Raw genomic sequence first — 26,275 nt, 5'->3', positions numbered from 1 at the left:
CATTTTATGTAACTTGTTGATAAACAGAAATAACTTCATTGTACATTGCTTGGTTTTGATTTAATTAAAAAGTACTTGGATTGCAAGTATACTGAAACATCACCAATTTACATCTAAGTCTGAAAAACACACTGTGCATCTTCCCTCATAAATTTAGACAGTGTGATTTCAAAAAATGAATACTGTATTACCAAACACACTTTCAGCAATACAGTCTAACCAAAACATACCACACTATATAGAAAACTTAAAATGAACTCTACGGTTAGGCTCAAACGTTGTCTCTGGCTTTCTGATTCAGTCAAGTAAGTCCTGCAATAGAGTCATATAAAAGAAATCTAGGAGGTTTTTATATAATGAACACTGTCATACTTTGCAGAATTGGTTTTAAAGTTACATTTTCCATTTTTATTATGCTGAATTTTGGCAGAAATGTTTTCACAGATAGAGGACAGTTGGGACTTCTGGCACTTGAGAAACACCACAGGGCATACGTGGGAAAGAGTACCGGTAATAGTTCTAAAAAATGAAGAGCACTGAAATAGTTTATTTTGACACTTAAATTGCCTTTCTTCAGAGGCAGCCAACCATTAAAATAGATGAAGTGATTCGCACCCCATAATGCTACTGTTTCAGGCTTCTACACGTACAAACCATTCTTCATCATACCGTCCATATTTAGAGGTTTTCTTCATACTCTTAACAGTTAGAAATTATTTTCAAAACAGAGAGCTAGCTGGATGTCTACAATTAAAAGGATTTGTCAGCAGAGTGTTTTTCAGGAGATGCAGCTTGTATTAGCATATTTATTATTTCTTATATATTTATTTTCTAATTCAAGATTAAAATATTCCTGAAACAGAACAAACACTACGCGCATACAAAACAGTGTTTCTGCTACCTTATATGCTGCTAGATTCAGGTTTTGCCACCAGAATTTTCACAACTGGAGTTCTGCTGCTCCTCACCCTCACTGGCATAATCACCACCATTTCCAGAGTCAAGAAAACCCCTTCAATTCTGGGGAGATGAACAGTGGGGAAAACCATAGGGATGGGGATTAAGGAAAATAAATAAAAAATTAAATAAATAAAAAAGAAGAACATTTCATACAACTGAAGTAATTTATTCATAGTAATACTGAACAGTGAACTTGACAGCAATTAAAAAACCCAGGGCTTTACAAAACTTTACAATTTAGTAACAGGAATACTTTTTAGCTTGAAAACGCAGTTATTTTTAGTTTTCCCTACCAGATCTACAGTTTAGTTCAGGTGCTTATAATACCAGCATGGATGCAACTCTAAAGTTTAACAAAATTACTAACTACTTTGTACTTGCAGAGAAAAAATTAAACATAGAATAATGTTTAAATTAGTAGCAGCAGCTGCAACACAATAATAAACCATCAGTACCTCCTTGCCACATGAGTCATTCAAGTAGTTGTTTTCTGTCACTTTTCATATGAAAGAATAAAAGAAAAAAGGGGGAGGGGTTGTACTTTACAATCCAGACTTATACATCCTAAAGAGGTCACTAAATTGGATAGGTCAAGAAATAAAAACTATGGCTTAATGCCTAAGTGGGCTGACATTTACTGTTGGAGGAAGAGGTCCTGAAATGTTCACTAACAGAAACAGATCGTGCGTGCATACAGTTGGCATTAGAAGGGTTTTCATTATTTACTAATCAACAGCTTCCAACACGGTATTATTTCCTGCTCTTCTCTATTTCCTTGCACTATTAGAGGGAATAATTCTGTTCCTAAGGTGAGAGACTTCATGATTATTCTATCACAAAAGTTTAAAAATTCCACAAAAAAAGCATTCAGAAGTCAAGCATGGTTATAAAATTGTGGAAGAAGGGGCAGAAATAATAAGTAACCCTATGACATCTTGTATCTACTTACTACAACTTGTTCAAAATTACTTTAGCTGCACATATTGTAAGTCTACCACAACATACACTTTCCTGTATACCAGATGGTGCTAAAAGTCATTCACGAATAAAAACCTGTGTCCTATACACACAACAAACGACAAGGCTTGTCTCCCTAATCTCTCACGCAACACAGCAGAGCTAAACTGAAAATTGAGACCAGAACAAACCAGTTTCAGAAACCACAGGGAAAACCAGTTTAAAACTAGTTTCTGTATGAAATAGAACATTTTCATAGCATAGGCAAGCCAAATGATTGCATACCCCTTGATCAAAACCTGTGCTATTATAGTTTGTAGAGCATAATCTCTTTGAAGATATGTACATACACACTACCGTGAACTTATCGATGAATCATAGGATGGTTTGGGTTGGAAGGGACCTCAAGGACCATCTAGTTTCAACCCCTCTGCCATGGGCAGGGACACCTTCCACTAGACCAGGTTGCCCAAAGCCCCATCCAACCTGGCCTTGAACACTTCCAGGGAGGGGGCATCCACAGCTTCTCTGGGCAACTGGTTCCAGTGCCTCACCACCCTCATAAAGAAAATTTTTTTCCTAATATCTAATCTAAATCTACTGTCTTTTAGTTTAAAGCCATTACCCCTTGTCCTATCACTCCATGCCCTTGTAAACAGTCCCTCTCCAGCTTTCCTGTAGGCCCCTTCAGGTATTAGAAGGCTACTATAAGGTCCCCCTGGAGCTCGTCATCCAAGTTGTACAGTAGCAACAAACACAAGTAGATTAAGTTTTCCAAATTCACAGTTCATTCAATAAAAAGTAATTTCCAAGGAACACCCAAAGGTATTTATCTGTATCTACACCATACTAGCATATATCTATGTTGTTGAGAGAGCAATGCTTGATATTTAATTAACAACTAAGCTACAGACTTTGGACAACTGCCTATACAGCAGTGACAGGCATGGACAAAGAACAATGATGCATTACAGCCTTTACATAGTAATCAAGACTTTAGTTAAACTTTAAATACCATTCAGAATAAAGTGTGGAACTTTAGCATTTTTTCCTTCTAGTTATTTATTTATTTGGTAATAGTAACAGTCAACATGATTTGTTTTGAGATTAAAAATAAAGAATAAAAAGAAAATTTGGTAAACATTATCTTGTCTTCCTTCATCGTGGTTCAAACCTTCTTTCATGTCTGTATGTGACCTCCTCTTCGTTTCCTCCTGAAGAACAGTATAAAAAAAATTCTTGTGTTTGGATGAGTCACCCAAACTTTATCCTGCTTTATGCAGGATCCTGTTATTCTGTACTTTAAATACAGACTAATAAAATCAGTACCCATGATTTAGAATAGTCAAGAGGCAATAAAGCAACCACTCAGTTATCTGAATCCTCAAGATTCAGAATTAAATACTTTGACATAAAGTTTCCTGGTGATCGCCCTTTTTATATCACGTAAGTTCATTCTAAATATTAAATTCTTCTCCAGTACAGGGTTGGTTTTGGGGTTTTTTTTGTTGTGGGTTTTTTTTTTTTTTAAAAAAGTTCATCTCCATTTCATATAGTTGGAAACAAAAGATTTGTCTGATGACATGCAGCACCAGCAACTGGATTAGGGTTCAGACCCTCCTGCATGCCATCCTTTTTATTTATCCCTCTCTGCCTGTACCCTCTGAACAACACTGTCCTAGTAACAAAAAATGAACAATGACATGACCATGGCATTAAAGTAGCAATGCTGCACACTAACATCAAAACCCAATTCTCTCCATCTAGGCACACAGAAAACACAAAATACGTGATAGGTGACCATTTGCAAAAGATTTGACTTAGGTACGTCATTCTACATAAAATTAATCAAAACCAGGCATAATGAAAAACCACTTGTATGTGGCACCCAGATTGTTTTTCTTCTTATGTCTATCATCTTCCAGATCCTACAACAACTGAAGCAGAGATTGAACAGGAGGGATGTTTCACAAGCTGATGAAGAAATTTGCATCTACACCTTCATGTGAAACAAAACAACTAAACTCCATATTTCATAGAAGAAAAAAAAAAAGGCCCCTCTCTCAATAGCTGTAACCATAGCAGATGAACACAGAAAAAAAGAAAAAGTTAAGTCCATGCCACAATAAGATTGAGACTATCCAACCCAGTGAAACTTGGACAAAATTCATAGAATCACAATTTTCCAAATATAGAACCTCTGCACATTAGGGGGTGGCCAAATCACCATTTTAAACATACTGTCTTAAAACATTGTTAGCAGGTAATTAATAAAATGTTTGAAAATAAGGATGCAAGCAACACTTCACCTGCACTAAAGAAGCTTAAAAGTTGCTGGCTGTGAAGATGCACTACTGCTGGCAATACGGGGAGCATTTTGAAGTTTCACTACTGCAGCAAAAGCTTCATGCGCAGTAGGTATGGCTTTGGCTTCAACATTCTGTTTACATAGCAAAATACTCATTAAAATAAGTTTATTACTAGCAAAGGCTGCCAATATAAACATAGTATTCTTGTTCTTAACCAATGGGATGTACCAAGAAAAAAGTATTTTAAAGAAATTTGTTACCAGAAACATTTGGTGCTTTTCAGTGTAACAGTTCGGAAGAACCTTGGAGATAATATAGCATCCTCCCCCCCAAAAAAACCCCATCCTTATGGGTTATAAAAATATTTATCTTTATTTTTTTTATATTCTTTCATTATGTAAAACTCTACTACCAAGTTTCAATCACTTTCATCCTTAAAATGCAAGGTCAGTTCCTCTGTGGCTGTGATACAATTCCAGTCATATTTTGTAGATCACACACTGGCAAGAAATCATCAACTGATAGCTGCAGAGATTAGTTACTGTGGTAGCATTTTTTTTTTCCCTTTTTAAATTAGGCAGCTTTTGTTATGGATTGCATTACTAGACAAATAGCCAAATGCTTTGGCATTGCTCTGCCATTCGTTGAAAACTGAAAATGTACTTAAAAAAAAGGTTTTAACCAGCATTTGCACACATTCCCCAACTGATACTGAGGCTACTAATATTTGGAAAAGTGAACAGTTCCTGAATTTTTATTTCATATAAAATATCAAATAAAAATGCTTTAATCATAGCATGGAACAGAACCATTTATGTTCCATATAAAACAGAAGAGAACTGTGCTAATTTGATAGTGTGGCTGTCTTTTTCCCCCTTAAGCTGTTACAGAGACTGAAGCACTCTGCAATCTGATCAACACAGGTGAAACATTGGGAGTGAACATTCCTCTTGTGAATGCACACACAAAATCCACTTACATCTCATCTCAAGCTGAGCAAACTGGCTTTTTTCCTTTCTTAAACTCTAAGTGAAATGCTTTAATCCTAGCATGGAATAGAACAGAATATAAGAACAGGTAAAACTGTCAGAAAATAGAACTGTCCTTTCCCACTTAACTATATTGCTATATATAAATCCATCACACAGGAACAATGAACAAAAGACAATTCTGTTTCTTTAAAGCTCATCTTTTTCAACTCTGCAGTAGATGTTCTGAAATTACAGATCAAAAATAGAAAATTTATAGAAAGAGGTAGAAGCTGAGAGAAATAACAGCACGAGAACTATAACAAACAAACCCTATTTCTTCAAGAACAGAGAATCATTTGACCTTTTGACTACTTACTGGGCGATGAATTTCAGATCAGATCCTGCTAACTGCTACATTTTCAGCTATTCCCTGTGCTTGCTGGCTCAAATTAACACAACAGATTGTTCTTACTGATTCAAAATTATGTAGCAATAAATTTAGGAAAATGAGATGACTTTCATATTAAATATGCAACTTTTGTGTTAAATATGAAACACTTTGAAAGCTCATAAGGCCAAAATCCTGCAAAGGGATACATGCGTGTCAGCCATGATGACCTGGAGACCCTGTATTAACAGAGCTCAGCCTAGTGATCTGCTAAATTAATGCTCTTGGTATAAAGCTGGTATCTATCCAGTTGATGAGATTGCTGTGGACAGATGCACCTACCGAAAGGATCAGTCACAGCTGTATCTGCAATCCACTTTCCACTAGGAGTAAAATTCTAGGGTCTCAATGGGAAGGATCAACTTAAATGAACATCTATTTATGTTCAAACTAATATAAATACATAGTGTAACTGTCAGCTTTATTTTAACGAAGAAAAAAATAGCAAATTAGTTTGAGTTTGGTTTATTTTTTTAAGTTTTAAGGCATGTATATTCCAAGACACACGTAAGCACTCTCCTGCTGACCATCTCTCTATTTCTTAGTCCACCAAGAACACGTTCCCAGTGTAGCCCAGCACTACGCTCACAATTTCACTGCTGCACTGCCTAATTAACAATTTTAAGAAGCCCTTCCTTCTAAGGCTGACATGACCATAGCAGAGCAGGCCAAAGATACTCAACACTTTATATCTCTAGTGTAATGTCAAGGTTTAACTTAAAGCTAAAATCCTAAGGCTTTCACTGAACAACACCAAGGGCAGACACCGGTTCCTTTCTCTAGACGACTGCATTTGACTGCAGCTCCAGCAAAAGGACCAGGCAGACAACTGCAGGGAGGAGGATGATAAGATTTATCAGAGCTGTTCGTCACCACCATAAAACTCTAAAGTTGAGTTCAGCATGTGCTGAAGTGATACAATTACACATGGCAAGGAAGTGGAAGCCTGGATTAGTTTTACACAGCCTACATTGACCTATCTGCTCTAGTTTTAGAACACATTAAGCGTTCAGTTAACACTCACCAACACATGCTTAAATAATGTGTATTTAAAACTATATAAAACAAATCAGTTAATACTGTAGATAGGGCATATATGCAAAAGAATAAATACAGAAATGTATTTGAGAACCATTAAGCTCTTCTTAAATGTAGCTGTCAACTAGGAACTATTCGGTAGGAATGTATTTATAGAAGGGTTTCTTATAGATCACCCAAGGTCAAATAACATTTAGTGCTATCATCAATGTGTACATGCAGTACACATAAAAACGTCACTTCATTAAATTAGTAGATGACACAAACTGGCAGAAGAGCAAATAATAAGAAAACAGTAGTTTTACGAAGTGATCTGCACAATCTAAATATAATACACAAACCACGTTTTCATAACAACTAATGCAATGGAACACAACCAAAAAGAGTAAGAGACCGTATCATAGAAAGCTGCGACAATAAAAAAGTTATTTATCTTAGCATAGGTAACCTAACACAGGCTTTCAACATGATAAAATGAGAAAAAGAGCACTCTGTGGATGTCTAAAGGAGGATGCAAAAACCACTTCCCTTTGTAGATGTCTTTGCTGAAACCCACCATGGAACAGTGTACACAGTTCTAGCATTCATGCCTTCATCTCTTTAACAGACCAAAACCAGAAGAAACCCACCAAATGCCGGCTACACATCTGAACCATGCTAACAAGTAGAAAGTCCTCTATGATAGGTTTGTGGTTTTTTAAATTTAGCAGAAAAAAGGATGGTGATAACCATGCCACACATTCCAATTTGCATTTTTAAAAATTTTACCTTCATAACTAACTACGAAGACAAACTAAATAGCGAGTTCTCCATCTCTTAATGCCTCTGAATTGAGACTGCACGTCTTTTTTAAAGACATATTTTAATCAAACATAAATTATTATGCTCAACACAAGCATAAATAGACAAGTGTTAAGGCATACAATATAGCAAAAATCACATTAGAAAATCTAATGGTCTCTTTTGAGCCGCAAAGAGGGATGGGAAGAAAAGAATCAATCAATTTATTTGGCTTCATAGATTCTCCTGCTGAAGAAATGGATGTGGTCAGCCTTTCTGTGGTCAGGAAGGTACACAAAGAAAGTCTCATCATTTAGAGCCACTGAATAAATTATCTCGATAGGCAGTGGAATTGGTATCTAGAGAAAGACAGCTTATTACCTCAGCTTTTCACGTCTTTCAAATTTGCACCATGTGTTGCAGATTAACAGTTACTTTTTTGCTTTTTATGGCTTCCCAAAAATAAAACATGCACACAAAATGTGGAATAGCAGCTGTTTATGACTTTTTACAGTGTAAGGAAATTAATTCATTTTGAATTCCATTCCACATTTTTAGTTTTGGTTACGTTATTTTTGGAGGATGAAACAGTGGCATTCCAGCTAGTGTTTTTAAGACTTTTTCCCTGACTTTTAGTTTCTGTTGCTGTATTTCTACTTTTAACTAAAACACATTTCCACTTATGATAATTTACACTGAGCTGTTCAGTAAACAAGTAAATTTTGTGATTCAAATATGATGTTTTCATACTCAGACTACCTAGCAGAATGCCAATACAAAATTAATGTCAAATAGCATAAAGCAACAATACCAAAGCCCAAAATAAAAAGCTTTTACAGGAAATCCATTGCAAATTTCCTAAATAAGACTAACAAATAAATAAACTTGAAGTAGTTCATTATTTCATACATAGACATGTAGAATGCACAAGCTAGGAAATTTCATTATCATTGTATTTTACTTGCTGTTAATTTTTTAAAGAATACTGAGAGTGCAGAGAGCAAAGTGATGACCTTTACCATAAAAAATACACCTTTACAATCCAGCTAACACTCTCCCATGGTTTGCTAATTTGTCCAATGTATTACATGAAACGGTCTACATTGTAAGCATACAAAACAAACAAATAATCAAGTGCTAAGCAGCCCCGTCTCAATTCTGCAATTAGAATTTCTCTTCAGAAACATAAACAGGTTTTAGTATATCTAAACTATGTCCAAGGCAGGGAAGGCAAGAGAATAAAAGAAACACACTGCTGCGTATAAAAGCAGAGAGTGCGAAAAAGTCTACTGGGGTTAAGTATTAACCTGATGCATTTTTCACAACGACTGTACTATTTTTAACTGCTCTTTTTTGGCCACAGGTCAAAGTTTTCCTAGCAAAATACCAAAGTGAAAATGCTGGGAGCGAAGCCCAGAGGCAGCTCTCTTTGCTTTGGCCGAGGCAAAAACTTATCTGAATCCAGTTAGATATGCAGCACTGTTTCCCACTCCCCTTCATTGACTACTATGGGTGTCATTATGCCTCTGAACATCTATGAGAGGAGTAATACAGTACTAAAGCCTCAAGAAGAACATTTTTCAGATGTTATAGGAAATTCCTATATTCTCCACACAGCATAAGCATACATACTGTTCAGTCAGTTCCTGTATTTTTGGCCAAACAGAACTGAGTCATTTGAAAGCAGAAAAAAAAAAAAAAGGGCTCAGTGTGCCTTGAGCAACTCTTGGAAGGACTGGGATTTTTTCCCCTCTTTTCTGTTCCTCTTAACTGGGATACATTGGAAATCTTGGGACAGACTGGAAATATAAGGTTTGAAGACCTTATGTTTGAAGGTCTTGAAGTTCAGTAATAATAATAATAATGACTCCCTCTCACTGCTTTTCCAGGGTTTGGATGTTTTAAATGGGGAAATATAACTCCCTTCCCACTCCTTCCTGAGGGCATGGATTTCTTACTAAAGGAAATTATATTTCATACACTCACACAGAAAAATGCTGTTTGAAACAGGAGACAGACGAATCAATTTGCCCCAATGGAAAATAAACGTGACCCCAGAGGACCCCCCAGTTACATTTCTCCCTTAGGCGTGTCCTTTTCCTGAATTATTTCCACATCGCACAGCAAACTTCAACTTTACCAGAGGACGGTTTTACAGGGGGCTGAGGGGATGGGTACTGGGTGCCTGGCAGCGCACACAAAGGCAGGTACTTTGGGAATGGACACGCTATGATTACGAGGCGCGAAAGTAAACAGTGTAAATGATGCTGGGAGAGGAAAAAAAAAAAAAAAAAAGGCGCTTTCCTCCCCAGGTCAGATCCTTCCAGACATTTCTCACTTTCCCCAAAATAAGCTGTACCTAAACGGAGAGCGCTCGCTCTCAGCTCAGGACGCAGTCTATCCACTCCCTCCCCCCGCCAAAACCAGCCCCCGGGGGGCGACGGCCCGCTCCCCGCCACCCCCGCACCCGGCCGGCCCTCTCCTCAGGTGGCCGGGCGCGCCTCGACACCCTCGCCGGCGGCTCGGCCGGGGGCGTGGAGAGGCACCGCCCCCCCCCCCAACCCCTGGGGAAGGAGCCTTCGTCCTCCCCCAGGAAAGTTCCTCCAGGACGCGGGAGCCCTTTCCTTCCTTCCTTCCCCCTCCCGCCCGCCCGCGGCGACGGCAGCGCTCCCTTTGTTACCCCGCCAAGCGCTTCCCCCCGCGGCGCGGCCGGGCCCGGCTGCCCCCCCTCACCAGCAGGCTCTCCACGTTGACGGGGGAGCGCGGGTCGCGGATCATGGACTCCAGCTTCCTCTGGCGGCCCTCGAGCATCCCCGCCGCCGACTCCAGCGCCTCCGCCGTGAGGGGAGCCGCCGACATCTTCACCGGCGGCTGCTGGCTCATCCTCCGGCCCGCCTAGCGGCGGCGGGAGACCGTCCCCCGCTGCCGGGGAGGAGGGGACTGAGCGGGGCTGCCCGGCGGGCCGGCTCGGGGCCTAGCGCGGCAGAGAATCCGGGGGAAGGGCGGGGGCCGCAGCGGGCCGGGCCTGGGCAGCGAGGCGGGAGCAGAGGGCAGCGCGCCGCCGTTGGCCGCCTCGCGGCCGCCCGGGCATGAAGGGCGCGGGGAAGCGGCCGCTGCTCCGCCCGGGCGCGGGGAGAAGGAGGGGAGAGGTGGGAGGGAGGGAGGAGTGGAGCGCTTCCCGCCGTGCCCCCGCCTCTCCCCCTGCTCGGGGCGTCCCTCAGCGGGATCCGGCTCACTGCCCGCTCCCCGCCGCCGGCCGGGCCATCGCACCGGCCGAGCGCCCGCTCCGAGGGCGGAGGGAGGCGGGGAGGAAAGAGAGAAGCGGCCGCCGCGGAGTCGAACTCGCACTGCGGCTCCCTCTCCTCCGCCTTGTCTGCTGCTCGGGCGAGAGCTGCGATCTCCGCCGGCCTCGCCTCGCCGCTCCCCCTCCGGGCCGCCCCCGCCGCTCACTCCATGGTGCGGCCGCCGCCCGCCCGCGGCGCGTTGCTGCTGCCGCTGCGCCCGCCCCTCGCCCGGCTCGGCCCGGCCCGAACTCCTCCTCCCGCGGCCCCGCGCCGCGGAGGCGGCCTCCCTTACCCACAAGGCCCCGCTGCGAGCGGCGGCGCATAGCTCAGCGCTCACTCACCGCCTAACTATAACCCTGAGCTCAGCGCCCCGCGGCCGGGAGGGGAGGCCAGGGGCCGCGGCCGCCCCAGCCCCGCCGTGCTCAGCCCGCCGTCCCGCCGTGGCAACAAGATGACCTCCCGGTTCGCCAACCTCCGAGGCAGCCGCGGAGGGCAAGGCCCGGCGGAGGGGACGGGCCTGGGCACAGCAGCCGGAGAGAGAAAGGGCTGTGTGGTAGCTGGGTGAATTTTGGCTGAGACCTCATCCTGCCCGTATAGCGTAAAGCACACACAAAAAAATAGTAAACATTTAAGAAAGTGGGTGAGCAGCGTTTCAGCTAGAGCGGCAGTGCTCAGAGCATGTACGAGAAGGAGGGTGGAGAGCTGGAAGGTGAGGACCTGTGCCAGGGAAGATGCAGACCTCCCTCATTCACCCAGAGGGAGAGAGATCTCCACAGGCTGTGCCAGCCGTGGTTACGGGATGCTGTTTGTCAGACCCAGGCTGTAGTGAGGAGAGTGCCATTGACGGCCCGAGTTGTGGCTGTGGGGATGGAGGTGGCAAGTTGGATGGCGGGGATGCTCCATGGGACGTGGTTGTGGCAGAACTTGTGGTTCCAGCAGCCCGGAGATGTTGCCAGCATCACTGGACAGAGCGACAGAGACCATCTGCAGAGGTGGAAGGACCTCGGGGAGGAAAGGTTATCAGTTTTATTGTGTTGACTTTAGCTGATAGCTGCATGTCAGTGAGCTGATGTCAGAAAAATGGGCCAATATTTTATCTTGAAGAGGGGAGGGAGTCAGAAGTAAATACGTGAGTCACTTCCACGGTGAGTGAGATCACTCTCTGTGATATTCTGGTTCAGAGCTCTGGCACTGAACAACCCCTGGACTCGAGGGAACGTCAGGTCTGAATATCAACCCAAACCCCCTAACAGGATTCTGGTTTACAGTCCACTGAATCAAAATCCCCGAACCTGACAAACACGCACGCGTATGTGAAGATTTTGAAAAGTCAAATTGGGCATGACTTGTGACTCATGCTTCTCTCAGTGAACCACATTGGGTTTGTGAGTTTTCTAAAGGAATTGGTGAAAATCTGTTTGGGAGAGGCACTGTTTATTTATATCATAGGACTGCTTCATCCCCAAAACAGATTAGGATCTGCTTTACTGCAACACCAACAAAAAACCCACATAATTTGCTCGAGCAGTTTACTTTTACAATGAGATAAAAGAAGTAGGTGCAACACCTAGTTGGGTTGCTACTAGGATTAGGATGTGCGTGCTAGTAGGATCGTGAAGTTATACAGCCTAGGATGTCAACCATTAAAAGCTCTAAATTACCTAAAAGAAACATGATTTCTTCATGTACAGCTAATTTCTTGTAAGTGGCACAGCAGAAACGTTTGGAGTTTTTTAAGAAGGGATTTTAAATAGGTTTTGACAAGACATCAAATGTGGGGAATATCTCTCCAGAGATCAATAAGGAGCCCATCCTGAGTTTTGCTAACGTCAATAGCAATTTTGGGGGTGATTTCAATGGGCTTTGAGTCGAGCACCAGGTGATGTGAAGATCTACACTCTTTTTTCAGTTTCCCCTTGGCTATAGGCAAGCTGCTTCTCTTCTCATTTTTCTTATCTATAAAATAAGCTTTGTAAAAACTAATCTTTACTTTATCTAGCTTATATGATTTAGTGATATTGTTCAGGGCGCTATTTAAACAAAGGTAACAAAGAAATTCTTAAATAAGCATAACAGCCCTTTTTGCATACAAAAAAAGTGTGATTGTGACTTCAAAAGCAAGTGTGTAGAAACAGTACCTTCTTGAAATTCTTACCCAATAGATCTGTTCCCCCAGCCTTCAGGACATATCTCTTTACTGAGGAAAGAAGTTTTACTCTGTTACAGGGACAAATTGACAACGACAGTGTCAGCTGAATTCCTTTGTACAATACAAATCCTCAACAAAATCATCAGCAGAAGCTTTATTGCTGGTTATAAGTGATTAAGTGGCAAAAAGAGTACCCAGAAAGTCAGATCCTTCCCTCAGTATTTGTGAAAAACAGTTTTAACATGTCCTAAAGGAAAAATAACACCACTTTTTGCAGTCTTTTTACAGTCCTACCTTTTCTACCTGTAGTAGCATATATCTGTTAGGATAACACCTATCCCTAACAATGACCCTCTAAGGAAGAATTTTTTAACTTGGTCTGTGTACACTAGTTTTGAGGTCCGATGCAGCGAATTGTCATATGTTATTTACTGGGGTTTTTAAGGCAAAGTCCAGCCTTCCAGTGTGCATGCTGCAGCTTTAAGCCGATGAGTCCACAGCTGGATCTTTCAATTCTCTCTCCACTCCCTGAAATGCCATTTAACTCCTTAGGTGTCCCGAGGCAGTTGGGAATTTCCTATTGACCATTTTCAGAACTGGCTGCGTTTTTATGAGCAGATTTGTAAGAAGATGGTAAACTGGGCTAACTGGTTAAAAGTCATCTCCTTGAGGTCATTCCTGCAGGGTATTCTGTAGGGATCAAGCCTTCTTAGGAAGAAGGGGTATTTGGCTCTGGACCTCAGGTATGCTTTCACTATTAGCTATTGCAAAAGAAGAAAAAGGAGACAAACTACCCATCTGTGCATCTGTTTTAGGAGAAGGGGCTGCTATGTTTTCAGCACTTACTGCTGGCTAGTTAGGGCTTTTGCAAATCCTCTTCTTAGGCTCCCACTCTCTGTAGGCATTGTGTAGAGAGCATAAGGGTACTACTGACCGGGGAGTTGATTCTACTAATTGGTAGGGTCCCTAAAATTCAGATTTAGCATCTCATGTGGATCTAGTCCATTTTTGTGTTCTGCATATGGGAAAACAGATGCATAGAAAAGTTGAGTTGCCAGTGATCTCATGGACTATCTCTGCCTAGAGACATGAATTAACTGTTATCCTGAATGAGAACGAAATTGTGACAACAGCATAAGAAGGATAAAAACCGCAAATAGTCCAAGCAAATACAGAGTCTTTGAAAGCTGCTAAAATTAAGCCATGGCAAAATGCTATGGGCAAAGGTGCAGAGCTATTGTCCCTCCCCTCTGGAGTGTCCAGGACCCTGCACTGACAGTTTGAACGTCACAGTTGATCATTGTTGTTGTGAGGGAAATAGGACATGAGGTGTTTTTTTAGATAATGAGGTCTCAGGACCTTGGAGGTTGTAGCTAAAGATTGTCATTCTACCTTCTCAAAAATCATTTACATTTAGTAGGCTAGCATAAGGGTTTCTTTATTTTTAGAGTCATAAATATGAAATAGGGATGGAAAGGAATATAAGTGTATTGTGGATTTTATTTTTTTGTGGATTTTCCCTTCTCACATGCTAGTGCTTAATCGGTCTAAGGGTTAATAAATTATTTTTTCTGGACTAAAAATAAACTCCTTTTTCTTCATTTTAGGTTAATGAAAACAGACAGGAAGAAAAGTACATGACTTCTGTATCTGGGAGATATAAAAGCACATGTTTTTAAAGGAGTCGCAAAGTCAGCCACAATCATCATTGTTGATACTCTGATTCCAGTGTTGTCTTGGTGAAAATACTATAGTTATATAAGGTCCACAAAAAAAACATTTTTTTAACATTCTTTCATTTAATGCATGGTATGGCATCTGTTGCATTGCAACTAGCAGCTTTAAATACAAGCAGCTTTTCAAACCCCATGTATTTCCAAACCAGCCCTCAGTAAGAATGACACTACCACATCAATCACTAGCACAGGCCAGCTATAAAATTACAAAACCACTCAGCCATCTGTGTAATTAAATGCAAACCAAAGTAATCAAGCAGATGTTGAAGAAAATATCTTCACATGGTAAACTTTATAGGTAAAGGCCTACATCTACTGTTTCTACTTGGGAAGGAATATGTCTTTGTCACCAATAGGTATGCCAGGTATCATTGCTTCCCACTCTTTCAAACAGCATTCATAGCTGATAACTGCAGAAATATTAGTTGGTACAGAAATATTATTCTTGTACTTGGGTCACAACAACCCCAGGCAACGCTACAGGCTTGGGGAAGAGTGGCTGGAAAGCTGCCTGGGATAAGAGGACCTGGGGTTGTTGGTCGACAGCCAGCTGAATATGGGCCAGCAGTGTGCCCAGGTGGCCAGGAAGGCCAACAGCATCCTGGCTTGTCTCAGGAATAGTGTGGCCAGCAGGACTAGGGAAGTGATTGTCCCCCTGTACTCAGCTCTGGTGAGGCCACACCTCGAGTGCTGTGTTCAGATTTGGGCCCTTCGCTACAAGAAAGACATTGAGGTGCTGGAGTGTGTCCAAAGAAGGGCAACGAAGCTGGTGAAGGGTCTAGAGCACAAGTCCTGTGAGGAGCAGCTGAGGGAACTGGGGTTGTTTAGCCTGGAGAAGAGGAGGCTGAGGGGAAACCTTATTGCTCTCTACAGCTACCTGAAGGGAGGTTGTAGCCAGGTGGGTGTTTGTCTCTTCTCCCAAGTAACAAGTGATAGGACAAGAGGAAATGGCCTCAAGTTGCACCAGGGGAGGTTTAGATTGGATATTAGGAAACATTTCTTCACCAAAAGGGTTGTCAATCACTGGAACAGGCTGCCCAGGGAAGTGGTTGAGTTACCATCCCTGGAGGTATTTAAAAGATGTGTAGCTGTGGTGCTTAGGGACATGGTTTAGTGGTGGACTTGGCAGTGCTAGGTTGATGGTTGGACCTGATGATCTTAAAGGTGTTTTCCAAAACGATTCTATGATTCTACTGTCCGTGCTGTGTTGAGTTCAGTATCTTCTACACAAATACCAGAGGATCAAGCAAAGGACGTATGAAACAAAAGTGGCTGCATAATGCCTGGGTGTGTCCTGATAATGCAGGACTTGGTCTCTGCCTGTCGCTCTTTTAATTGGTTACATAATTCTCCCCAGCTAACTAACATTGCTTTTGTTAATAAGGTAGTTTCGTAGTTTCTTGGATGCATTGGGAAGGCAGAAGCGAAACTGTGAATCTAGGTTAATTGAAATGCTTACGTGATGTTTATGTGCCAGATTCTCTGCTGTAAGTCTCAGGAGGAAACTTGTGGTAAGCATAGCTTGGAGAGTAAGGACAAAGTGACCTCAAGTTTTCCTTTGCTGCTTTCTACATTTAGGCTAAGTTTGGGGCTGTACGGCCCATAGGTGTAAGTCACAGCGGTTCGAGGGGCCGCCCTGATTTATGAAATACTCCCCGTCGTGCTGTCAGTAGGCTGCTTATACCTCACAGAACATCTGAGCAGAGGAGGGTTTCTGCCGCTCTTACTTTGCTGTGAGCATTATCTCCAGCACTTCCTTTGCGTGACACATTGTAAAGGTTGCAAAATTGGAAGCGTGCGGGGCACAAAGCTGCTGGTCCCTCGGAAATGCTGGCCATTGCTTCTCAAAGCTGTTTCTGCCTCCTTTTAATTCTGACAAGGGGACTAAGTATTGATTCAGTTCCGTCACTTGCATGCCTGTAGTACTTATCTCTTCCTGTGAACACGTACCCATATGAACACAAGCATTTCTGATAGTTTATTCTGGATTTAAGATCAAACATTTAAACACCTGCTTCCCCAAATGGAACCCAAAGTCCAGAATTGTGCAAAAAGGCTCCTTATAAGAAACCTGGGGAGAATCAGACATTTGAGAAAGGAGTGCCCAACTGCATACTGAACAGAACTTGTTTTAAGAAGTTTGCCCAAAACCCTTTGTTTTCCCAGGTTATATGTACATCTGAACCAGCACGTCCATCCTGTTCTGATCCAGAATTCCTAGCAGAGTGAGAGCCTATGTACATATTCTTTCTCCATCCTGTGGCAATTCATGCTGCATATTCCACCTCCAGATAAAGTTCCTAGCCACTATCTTGCAGGTTTGTGTGTGGTTTTGCCCCTTGAAGGATGCGTTCTGCTGCAGCAGTCTCTATGCAGTAAAAATGCATTAATAAGAAGATAAAGAGGCCAGGAAGAAAAGGCTCTCCAGCCTACTGGTGAGAGCGCTCAGCAGGGTGGAGGCAGAGAGGTAGATAGCAAACTTAGCGACCTTCACAGTTAGATTGGCTACGGAGAGGAGTATTTTTGGATGGCAATCTTGGATTTTGCTGTAAGAACCATTGTAGGCACCTAATAAATCCTTCTTTTGATCTGGCCTTTAGCCATAAGTATGCAGGAACTGGCTTGGAAAGTGACAGTAAAACCCTGGGCACCGAACACTCCCTGCAATTAGGGGGAAGTGCCAGTGGAAGATGACTTGTATAGAACGGGCCAAATAAAGATGATTATTGCTGTAGTTCTGTGTGCATCTCTGAATACCCACATTATGTGTCTCCATATTTGCACTGTCATTCCTATGATCTGCTTTTCATCAAGACTTAGCTACTGTTAATTCTGGGGAAAACAAGCCAGTCTGGCTGATACTGGGGTGTAAACAACTACAGTTGCTGTGCCTGCTCTTGGGGAACTTGCAGAGGCTGTAAAATAGAAATAAGAACAATCGTGAGCGCAGTAGTGACGACCTAGCTTTGCAGATAAAGGTTTACACTCTTGGAGAAATTACATCATTTTGTATTTAAGCAACATCAGAGTCCAGCAGCAAAGTAAACACAGCAAAGCACAGAGAGGGAGGGAAAGAAAGAAAGAAAAGGAATATCCAGGAACCCTATTTTTTTTTTTCTTCCTCTTTGGAAAAAATACAATTTTCCTATTTCTCCCGATTTTATCCAACAAGAAGGACAGTCTTGTTTAACAACTGTTATTACTAGACTTGTCTCTCAAATAGTAAATGGGTCAGCTCTGTGAAGATCCTAGCGTAGCAATGATCTCAGTTTTGCCCCAGTCCAAATGAATACTGCATCTAGGCTTTGGTGATGGGCAATGATGTTAAAATAAAACACTGCATGGGTACACAAAAGTAAGGTATGAATATGAAATTTGCCATAAAAGTGGTAATTACAACCAATTTGGAAGAAAAGCTTTGAAGATTGTAATAAATCCAGTGTCAGATAAGCATCGGAATTCTGGAATTACTAAAACTACATCTCAATTTCAATAACAACTGATTTTCAAATAAATTACTATTGCCAGCATGATGCTATGTGATTGAAAATAGTAAGCATAGATCTGTATCTTAAAAGGAGACAAATAGCACAGTTACCAAACTATTGCTGTAACCTCAGTAGCATAGAATGTTTAAAAGCACATTTCTAGCAAATACCAAAGATACGGAAGAAAAATAGGAAACCGTTTAAATGTGCATCATACCCAGCTAACATAGCTATAAAATATTGGTAAAAACAGTGCAGCTGATCTCATTTACCTTGTGTTCAGTAAATAATTTGATACAGTAAGGCTGGAGTTAATGGGAATTATTAAGGGAACTTTTCACGTGCATTGTTTGTAGGAGATCCAGCTATAAAACATTCCAGAGGGTAATGTGCTATTCGTGAACTACAGAGAACTGACTCTAGGTAGGACAGCAGTGCCTTCTGGGGTGAAACCAAGGACTGTGCTAATGATGTTGGCTGTTGGCACAGAGTCAGAAGACAACATCAATAGAGAGCTGAGGGCTGGGATATTACTCGGGAGTTCTGGATCATCTCCATGACGGGAATGATAGAAATAGGATATAATTAAATGGTGCAGTCTATAGAGGGATGTGCGCTAGGGGACTAGTAAGAAATTCTGATATAACATGGGAAGTGATCATTTGGAAGCAGCTGAGGAGAAATACTTCAGGCTTCCATTAGCTGATGGAAATGTGGAATTAAAAAGGGTAAATGGTACTGTAAAATTTAACAAAGATACTCAGGTAAGATAGAGTAAGGGCAAGATCAAGTAAAAACACTGCTGGAACATAAATAGTTCTATTCATCTGCATTGACCCTCTGCTCTGGTGAGACCCCGCCTGGACTACAGAGTCCAGCTCTGGAGTCCTCAGGACAAGAAAGACATGGAGCTGTTGGAGAGAGTCCAGAGGAGGGCCATGAAGCTGATCAGAGGGCTGGAGCACCTCTCCTGTGAGGACAGGCTGAGAGAGTTGGGGTTGTTCAGCCTGGAGAAGAGAAGGCTCAGGGGAGATCTAATTGCAGCTTTCCAGTACCTGAAGGGGCCTACAGGAAAGCTGGTGAGGGACTGTTTACAAGGGTATGGAGTGATAGGACAAGGGGTAATGGCCTGAAGCAGAAGGAGGGTAGGTTTAGATTAGATATTAGGAAGAAATTCTTCCCTGTGAGGGTGGTGAGGCACTGGAACAGGTTGCCCAGAGAAGCTGTGGAGGCCCCATACCTGGAGGTGTTCAAGGCCAGGTTGGATGGGGCTTTGGGCAACCTGGTCTAGTGGAGGGTGTCCCTGCCCATGGCAGTGGGGTTGGAACTAGATGATCTTTGAGGTCCCTTCCAACCCAAACCATTCCATGATTCTGTGACTGAAGGAGAAGAACTGAAACTGGGAATTGGGCAGAGATAAAGGAACAAGCCTGTTTTACGTGAGGTGACTTGAATAACTCAATTTTCGAAGTCCAACAGAGGGGCAACTGAGAGTATGGTGGTGTCTGTAGATATACCAAAGAAGTCAACACCAAGGAGACTAAGAGCTCTGTATGTTACAGAACAATGCCGGCTGAAGAATGTATGCACGTAAGCTGGCCATAAATAGACTTAGTTGGGAAATAAGAAAGTTTCAGCTATAAATGATTGAGGTTTGGTACAGTCTTCATCTGAGTAAAGGCAGCAAGAAAGTAACTACCTGCAACCTGATCAGTGCATTTTGAAACGGTTGTGTGATGTGGTGACTGGCACCAGAGGGACTGGGGTCGGGAGCCTCAATGTTGTTTCCAGTTCTTTGTTTCTGTAGCTCCAGACATAATAGTTTGTAAGATGCGCAGTGCAGCCTGGATGAAAGTGAAACCAAACTATTTCATGACCAGTTAAAGACTTTGTGGAGGTTGCGTTTTTGTTCAAAACTCACAGTGAATATAACAAAAACCAGCACAGTTTGGACATAACCAAAGTGACTGATTTTCCTTGCTGAAAGAAAATAACCTGAGGGTATTTCTTTGTGTGGACCATTAAATGTTCTGTTTGACCCAATGTAGAGTATTTCCTCTGGATGCTTGAAAGAAGAGAGGCAGTCTCTTTTTTTTCTTCCCATAACATGGAGATACTTAGGGTAAGGCAATCCTACTTTTGTCCAAGGGAATTTGAAGCAGAATTCTACTCCTCAGGAAGCTGTCAAAGGACTGGGGATCCCTGAAGTGGGAGAAAGGGGAAATTCTTCCTCGCATTGAAGCTGTTGCCCTGCACAAAGGCACCGAGTTCATTGGGTCAGCAAGGAGGAGCATGAGAATCATGGCTTCCCACCCTGGGAACCAGCGCACTCCCTTGGGAGGTGGGTCCCCGTCCCTCTCCGTCTCTACAAAATCAAGGGGGGAATGGAAGGATTGAGCGTAGCCTGTTTCGAAACAGCCTCTGCTAAGGGGTCTCTGCTACCTAAGTAAATGCTCTGATCGTTGAGCTGTTGGTAATTGGGGACTTTCCTCCAACAGTTTATCTCCTCCTTTGGTTTTTTCCCAGCCAAAACTATTCAGCAAATTTGAAGCAAATAGTTTAGACATGACTGAAACAACATTTTCCGGGGAATTAACTATTAAAATAAATAAATAAATCATCCAACTCTATCACCACTTTTAAAATCTATGTTGCTGTTTTTCCACCTAAATTAAAACACATTTTTATCTTTTCTTAAGTATAAGATTTCAACCCATCTACTCAGCTGGGCTAATAAATTAGAGCTCATTAATGATGCTGTTCTGGGGCACACAAGGCCTATTATAGCACTTACAACTACTGCTTTTTTCTTCAGTTTACCAATTTTTTCCTCTCCTCGCAGCTCCTTTCATGCAGTCAGTTCCAACTGCTGGTACCTGTCAGAGGGGGAACTCTTCACTAGTAAATTTTCATCTTTTTCTAGTCAACTAATTTAGAACTAATAAAAAGTAAGAAGTACTTTGTCACCTAGTACACTGCTAACTTGTTGATAGATTAAATAGATTATGTCATGTCACAAGGTACAAGTTAAACCATAGGAAACAAACAGAAAGGATATATCTAGCTGGAGCTGATAACAGTGTAGGAAATGTTACAGTAAAACCGAATTCCAGCTTTGAACCGAATGCTGGGTCTGAAGCTGCCTGCAGGGCAGCAGCACGAAGAGAGATTTCACTACAGAAAAGAACAAAATTTGAGTTTTTCAGAATTTTCTGAGCAGCTGTCCAAGATTCCCCCACAACAGGTATTGTAGGCATCTGCATAGCCTGCAGTCAGTTGGCTGGGACCGCCCCAGCCTAGACCCCTGGATCTTCCAAGACCTGGAAGTCCTTGGACTTGGGCTGTCAAAAAGACTTGGTTGGATCGTGTCTGATATGCTGGAAGGAAAGCAGTGGCTGGGGATCTGAGGGAAAGCCGTTTTCTTTCCACCAAATCAGACTTTTATGGTGAAAAATTATTCGACCAGATTTCTGATCAGCTCACTTGGACCTTGTGGCACACCGACGTTGCGTCGCATCTGGGAGGGCAGCCCTCTGATATATTCTTTACAGCATTTTCAATTGCTGTTCGATGCTGACTGTAATTTGCAACTGGTCAGAAATGTGATCGCGGTGGTTTGGCGATTCAGACGCAGGTGGAAGGATGGTTGTAGACATCCCTCTAGTGGCCCCACAGTCTCTGGGAAGGCAGCGAGCAGCTCTGGCCATCCCGAGGCGCAGCCTGGATGCTTGCACATGTGTGTGCTCATCTGTGTGCTTTGGTCTTTGCGCTGTGCCCTTCAGTCAGCGTGGGGCTTGAGACCTGTCTGGCATAAATGGATAAGAAAAGGTGGGTAACTTCTCCTTTTTTTCCCTTTCACTGAAGTTGCCCTTGAAACTCTGCACCAGTTCAGGCTGTTCAGTGTTTGTTGCAGGCAAGCCACGATGCTGGAAAGATGTACCCATTTCATCTCCTCTCTGGCCACTGTAAACAAGATGTCCTGGGAGATGAAAAAGGGGTGAGGAAAGGGTTAATCCTATCTCTAAGCTTTTTAAAATGTCAGATTATTTAACCTAGAGAGGGAACAATTTTGTCATGGTTGGAAAAAAATGCAAGTTATACCGAAGATTAATCAGATGTTTCAGATTTTCCTGTCTCATAATATAAAACTGATAGGATACCAAAGGAAAAAAAAAACCCAACTGCTGTATGTAAAATAAACATAAGGAACATTTATTTGTACATTTGTACATTTTGGCTTCTCAACTGAAATTGTCAACAAGATGCTGATTTTGATTATGTGTTTGGAACATTGAATTTATTTTGCCATTTAATTTCTTACAGGACATGCCATAAAGACTGAGAGAATCAGTGAGCCCTGGGGCAGCATCTTTCAAGATAGCAGAGAGCTTTCTGGTGCTGCCTTCAGAGAGGATGCTCTCCTGGGACACCTGGGAGGACCTAGCACTGACCATGATTGCTTCACCAAGCACAGCATAAGTCCAAGGACTGCCCTTGTCATTGCCGGGGTTTCTGGGACAAGCATCCTGTGGAGGGGCCTGGGGCAGCTGGTACGCTTTTAGGGGTCATTGCAGAGCGGAACTGATAGGGGTTTACAGAAGAGATCAAGGCAGTCACCCCTGTTTTGCAGATGGGCTCAGCACAGAGGAATGATTCATCCAGAGGCAGCAAGCTGCCTGCTGGCAGCGTGATGTGGTGATGAAAGGATATATGGGTTTATATGGAAGTAGAACTGTCCTTAGAGCACAGCCCACACTGAGATTCTCTCTATATGGAAACAGAAACCCCAAATCTCATCCTTCTGATAATCATAGTTCTGTATCTCAGTAATTCGTCTGTACTACCACCCTTGTGAATCCGTTATTAGTTTTAAATGAAGAACTACATACATAAGATATGGAGGTGTAACAATTCAGTTCCAAGTATCATTTATTCAGCTTACTCGTGCTCATTCCTAAGCCACCGTTTGCTGTCAGTAAAGCACACAGCTGAATGACCATTTGTAGCTGAACCTTGATTTTGTTGAACTGATCAGAAGCGATTAATCGAATGAACGGAGACCATCCTGAGCAGTTTTTGATTTCAAAGGTGATAAACTTTTTAAGTGGCGGTTTTGTTCCCTCTACAGCTGTATCATTTTCTCTCCAAATCATAAATGCTGTTTCGCAGACTTCCCTCCCTATCTCACAAAAATAGCTCCCACTTGTCAATTTAAGAAATGGTCGACTGGCACAAAGCCAGCAGAGGCAGCATAAATGCCTGAGAAGTTTTCAGGCAGCATCTATGTAAACAATTATTGTTGTCTTGTTTTCATTTCTAGGCAACAGATCCTCAGAGACACATACATAGCACACAGACAATATCTGGACAGCCTTCCAACCCCCTCTGTCCAACTATAACAGTCTGTATTTTCTCCATGCATAAAGGAACAGTATTTTACAGATTGGGAATAAAAGATACTTTCATGTGGAAGATACTTGTTTTTAAGAATCTGTGCTCATTCAATGTCACAAATTTAATTCCTTTTTCAAAAGAAGTAAGATTCCTGAGCTTCAATCTGCAGTTAATTTTTAATACAGTCTGCAGTCTTTCAGACTGGAAGAAACACACAATTAGTTAATAAATATACAGCCATCCATGTTTTCCTTTTGTGCTATTTGGTGGCCCAGGGCTGTCAGTGGTTTTGATACTTTCCAAACAAATCAAAACCACTGATCTGTGCACTGAGACTGCCAACCGATGTGTCGACTTCAGCAATTCAAAGAATGACATTTGTATTTATCCTTTTATTCAGCTCTCCAAGAAAAATCTGCAGTTAAGACTCGTTTGATCTCAGAAGAGAAGCAACACTAATGTTTTCACAGTATTTTGCTTCCATTTTCAAACTTCTAATCACAGGAAGAATTGATCCTACAGTTCTTGAGGTAAATCTCTGTATTTCCCTCATGAATATTCTCCCAGGATGGGATCATTTTGTATCATTTCACAGGTGTTTGTTTTACCTGCAGCTGAATAAGGACAGAAACCATCATCTCCAACAGCTTCTCATCAGTTTGAAGGCCCTGCACACATCGCTGGGCAGTTATGGTTGAATCTGTCTCTAACACCAGGAGGATTTTTGCAACAAGAAGTTGTTTCTTAGACAAAACTAAAGTATTACTGGCATTGGTGATGAGAACATTGTTTGGTAAAAAGGTTCTTTGACGACTTGTGGGAAGTGGCGTTATCAAGTAAATCACTGTTCTCTGCTCCCAACTACGAATTCTGTGCAACCTGCTTTAGCGTAAGGGATGGAGGCAGTGTGTAGATATCGTCCCCTGGTTTTGTAGGTGTTTTAGGGATCGTAACGAGGAAGTTTTACGATCACAAATAACTACTGGGAAGTTTGGTTCAATCCTTAAGTGCCCAGGTAATAGCAGAGTGTACTCAGCATTACTCAGAGTACTTTCACAGCTGCTGTATGGTCAGGAGGAAGTGGTCTAAATGTTCATGAGTCTCACCAGGGGAAAACAGTTCATTCTACACACCGTTTATTTTCTGGACACTTCTAAAGAAGAACACCGGCAGAGAACAACCTCGCAGGTGAGTATGTCAGAAGACAGTCTCATGGTTTGCAGAAAGATGGGTCTCACCAATGCTGGCATTAGAGGTACTGACTGCACGTCTTCCTTTTCAAAACCGTGTTAATGCCTTCCCTCATTTGACGCCATGCTAAAATTTTACCACTTGCAATATTTAGTTGGATACAGGTACCCATGTTCAAGAACTTCTTGTTGCCTGCTTGCAAAGAAAATAAAGAGGTAGGTAACTGCCTACAAACAGCTACTGCTGTGAATAACAGAGGGAATTTCCCCCTTTGCTGATGTTTCCAGATCCAGAATCCTTCTGCTGGTTCCCAGCCGTCTCTCAAATATTTTGGTCAGACTAAATCTCAGCCAGAAACCTCGATCTGTAGAAAAGTCTGTGTCTAGCTTCAACCTTTGCCATTAATGATGAGTATCATAAACATGGGCCCTGTTGACCTTGTTTTACTCTTCAAATTCACAGGTATTTGCTTCTTAAGTTGTGCTTAAAGGTGTGGGCCCATCTCTAATTTACAGTCCCCATTAAAACTTTATTATCCAAATAAATTCTGAAATATTTTTACTGGACTTTGAACTTTTCTTCTGACAGATAACTTTTATTTTCACATTTGGAAATGAACTCTTTTAATGTTGAGGTCACAGTTTGCGCACACAAATGTTATCCTAGGTTTAGAAGCCAGCAAGCCTCTTAACAATTTGTGTGCCTTGTAATTAAAATATATATAAAAACAGGTTTTCCCTTTCTGAGCTTGCTGAAACTTTGTATCTGATCTGACACCTTCCTAATTTGCAAGAAAAACATCAATTTTTGTTTCATTTTTCATGATGTGCGCTTTGTCTGCATGTTAGAGAAGCAACAACTACTGTCATAACCTGCTTGTGACAATTATGGTTATAGATGGGAAAAAAAAAAGAAAAAGTTTCTTAGAAAATGACAGTTGCAACACCAAAGTTTTTTGTCTGGTAAAGAATATGGCATTATCTGAAAGCAGTTCCATGCAGGATTTGCATTAGAATCTACAGAAGATTGAAAGCAAAACTGTTTCAGGAACCTGAATAGTTTCTTGCAGGTTTTTAGATTCCTGAAGTTTTCATCTGAAGTGCCAAGTTTTCCTTTTGAAGAAGGAAAATATGAAAGGCCTAATAAAAGTCCATAAAAGGCTAACAATGTCCTGAGCTTGCATCTTTTGAATTTGCTGTTGCAACTTCTAGCATCATCTCCTTTAGCCCCATCACTCAATCCAGGTGCGCTTACCACCACTACCTCACTCATGGATCACCTCGTGAGAAGCTCCCGTAAGCACAGCCACAGCCCTCAGGGAGTGCAGAGAGATGGAAGAGAGGGATGTAAGGGAGGGATGAGATACATAGAGAGAACCCAGCTTCTCTTTCTCTCTAAGCATCAAGAAAGATTTCCTTCCAAACACAGACCATTTTTTACAAATGACTATCCCAATCCTTCAGTAAACATCTATGTGAGAAGCCTCCCGTAGACTTATACGAACTGCATGCAACCAAGTATAATTTATGTGCCTTTAGCCTCCGCACACTTCTCGCCAATTACCATCGGC

General features: G+C 42.0%; 1 protein-coding gene across 4 annotated transcripts in view; it reads right to left on the bottom strand.

Moving 5' to 3' along the window:
* Positions 1-10,968, bottom strand: part of ROCK2 (Rho associated coiled-coil containing protein kinase 2) — a 104,862-nt gene extending 93,894 nt beyond the window's left edge. For 2 of the 4 annotated variants that reach the window (XM_054821630.1, XM_054821632.1), the window contains exon 1: positions 10,197-10,968. In XM_054821630.1, coding sequence (XP_054677605.1) covers positions 10,197-10,346 — 150 coding nt within the window. In that variant the 5' untranslated portion in view covers positions 10,347-10,968. The remainder of the gene's footprint in view (positions 1-10,196) is intronic. The other 2 variants (XM_054821631.1, XM_054821633.1) reach the window with 1 other exon arrangement.
* Positions 10,969-26,275: the final 15,307 nt, after the last annotated feature.

This window comes from Grus americana, chromosome 3 (genome assembly GCF_028858705.1).
Source record: "Grus americana isolate bGruAme1 chromosome 3, bGruAme1.mat, whole genome shotgun sequence".
NCBI lineage: Eukaryota > Metazoa > Chordata > Aves > Gruiformes > Gruidae > Grus > Grus americana.
The sequence above is the reverse complement of the archived record's forward strand: the minus strand, read 5'-3'. Positions and strand labels throughout refer to the sequence as shown.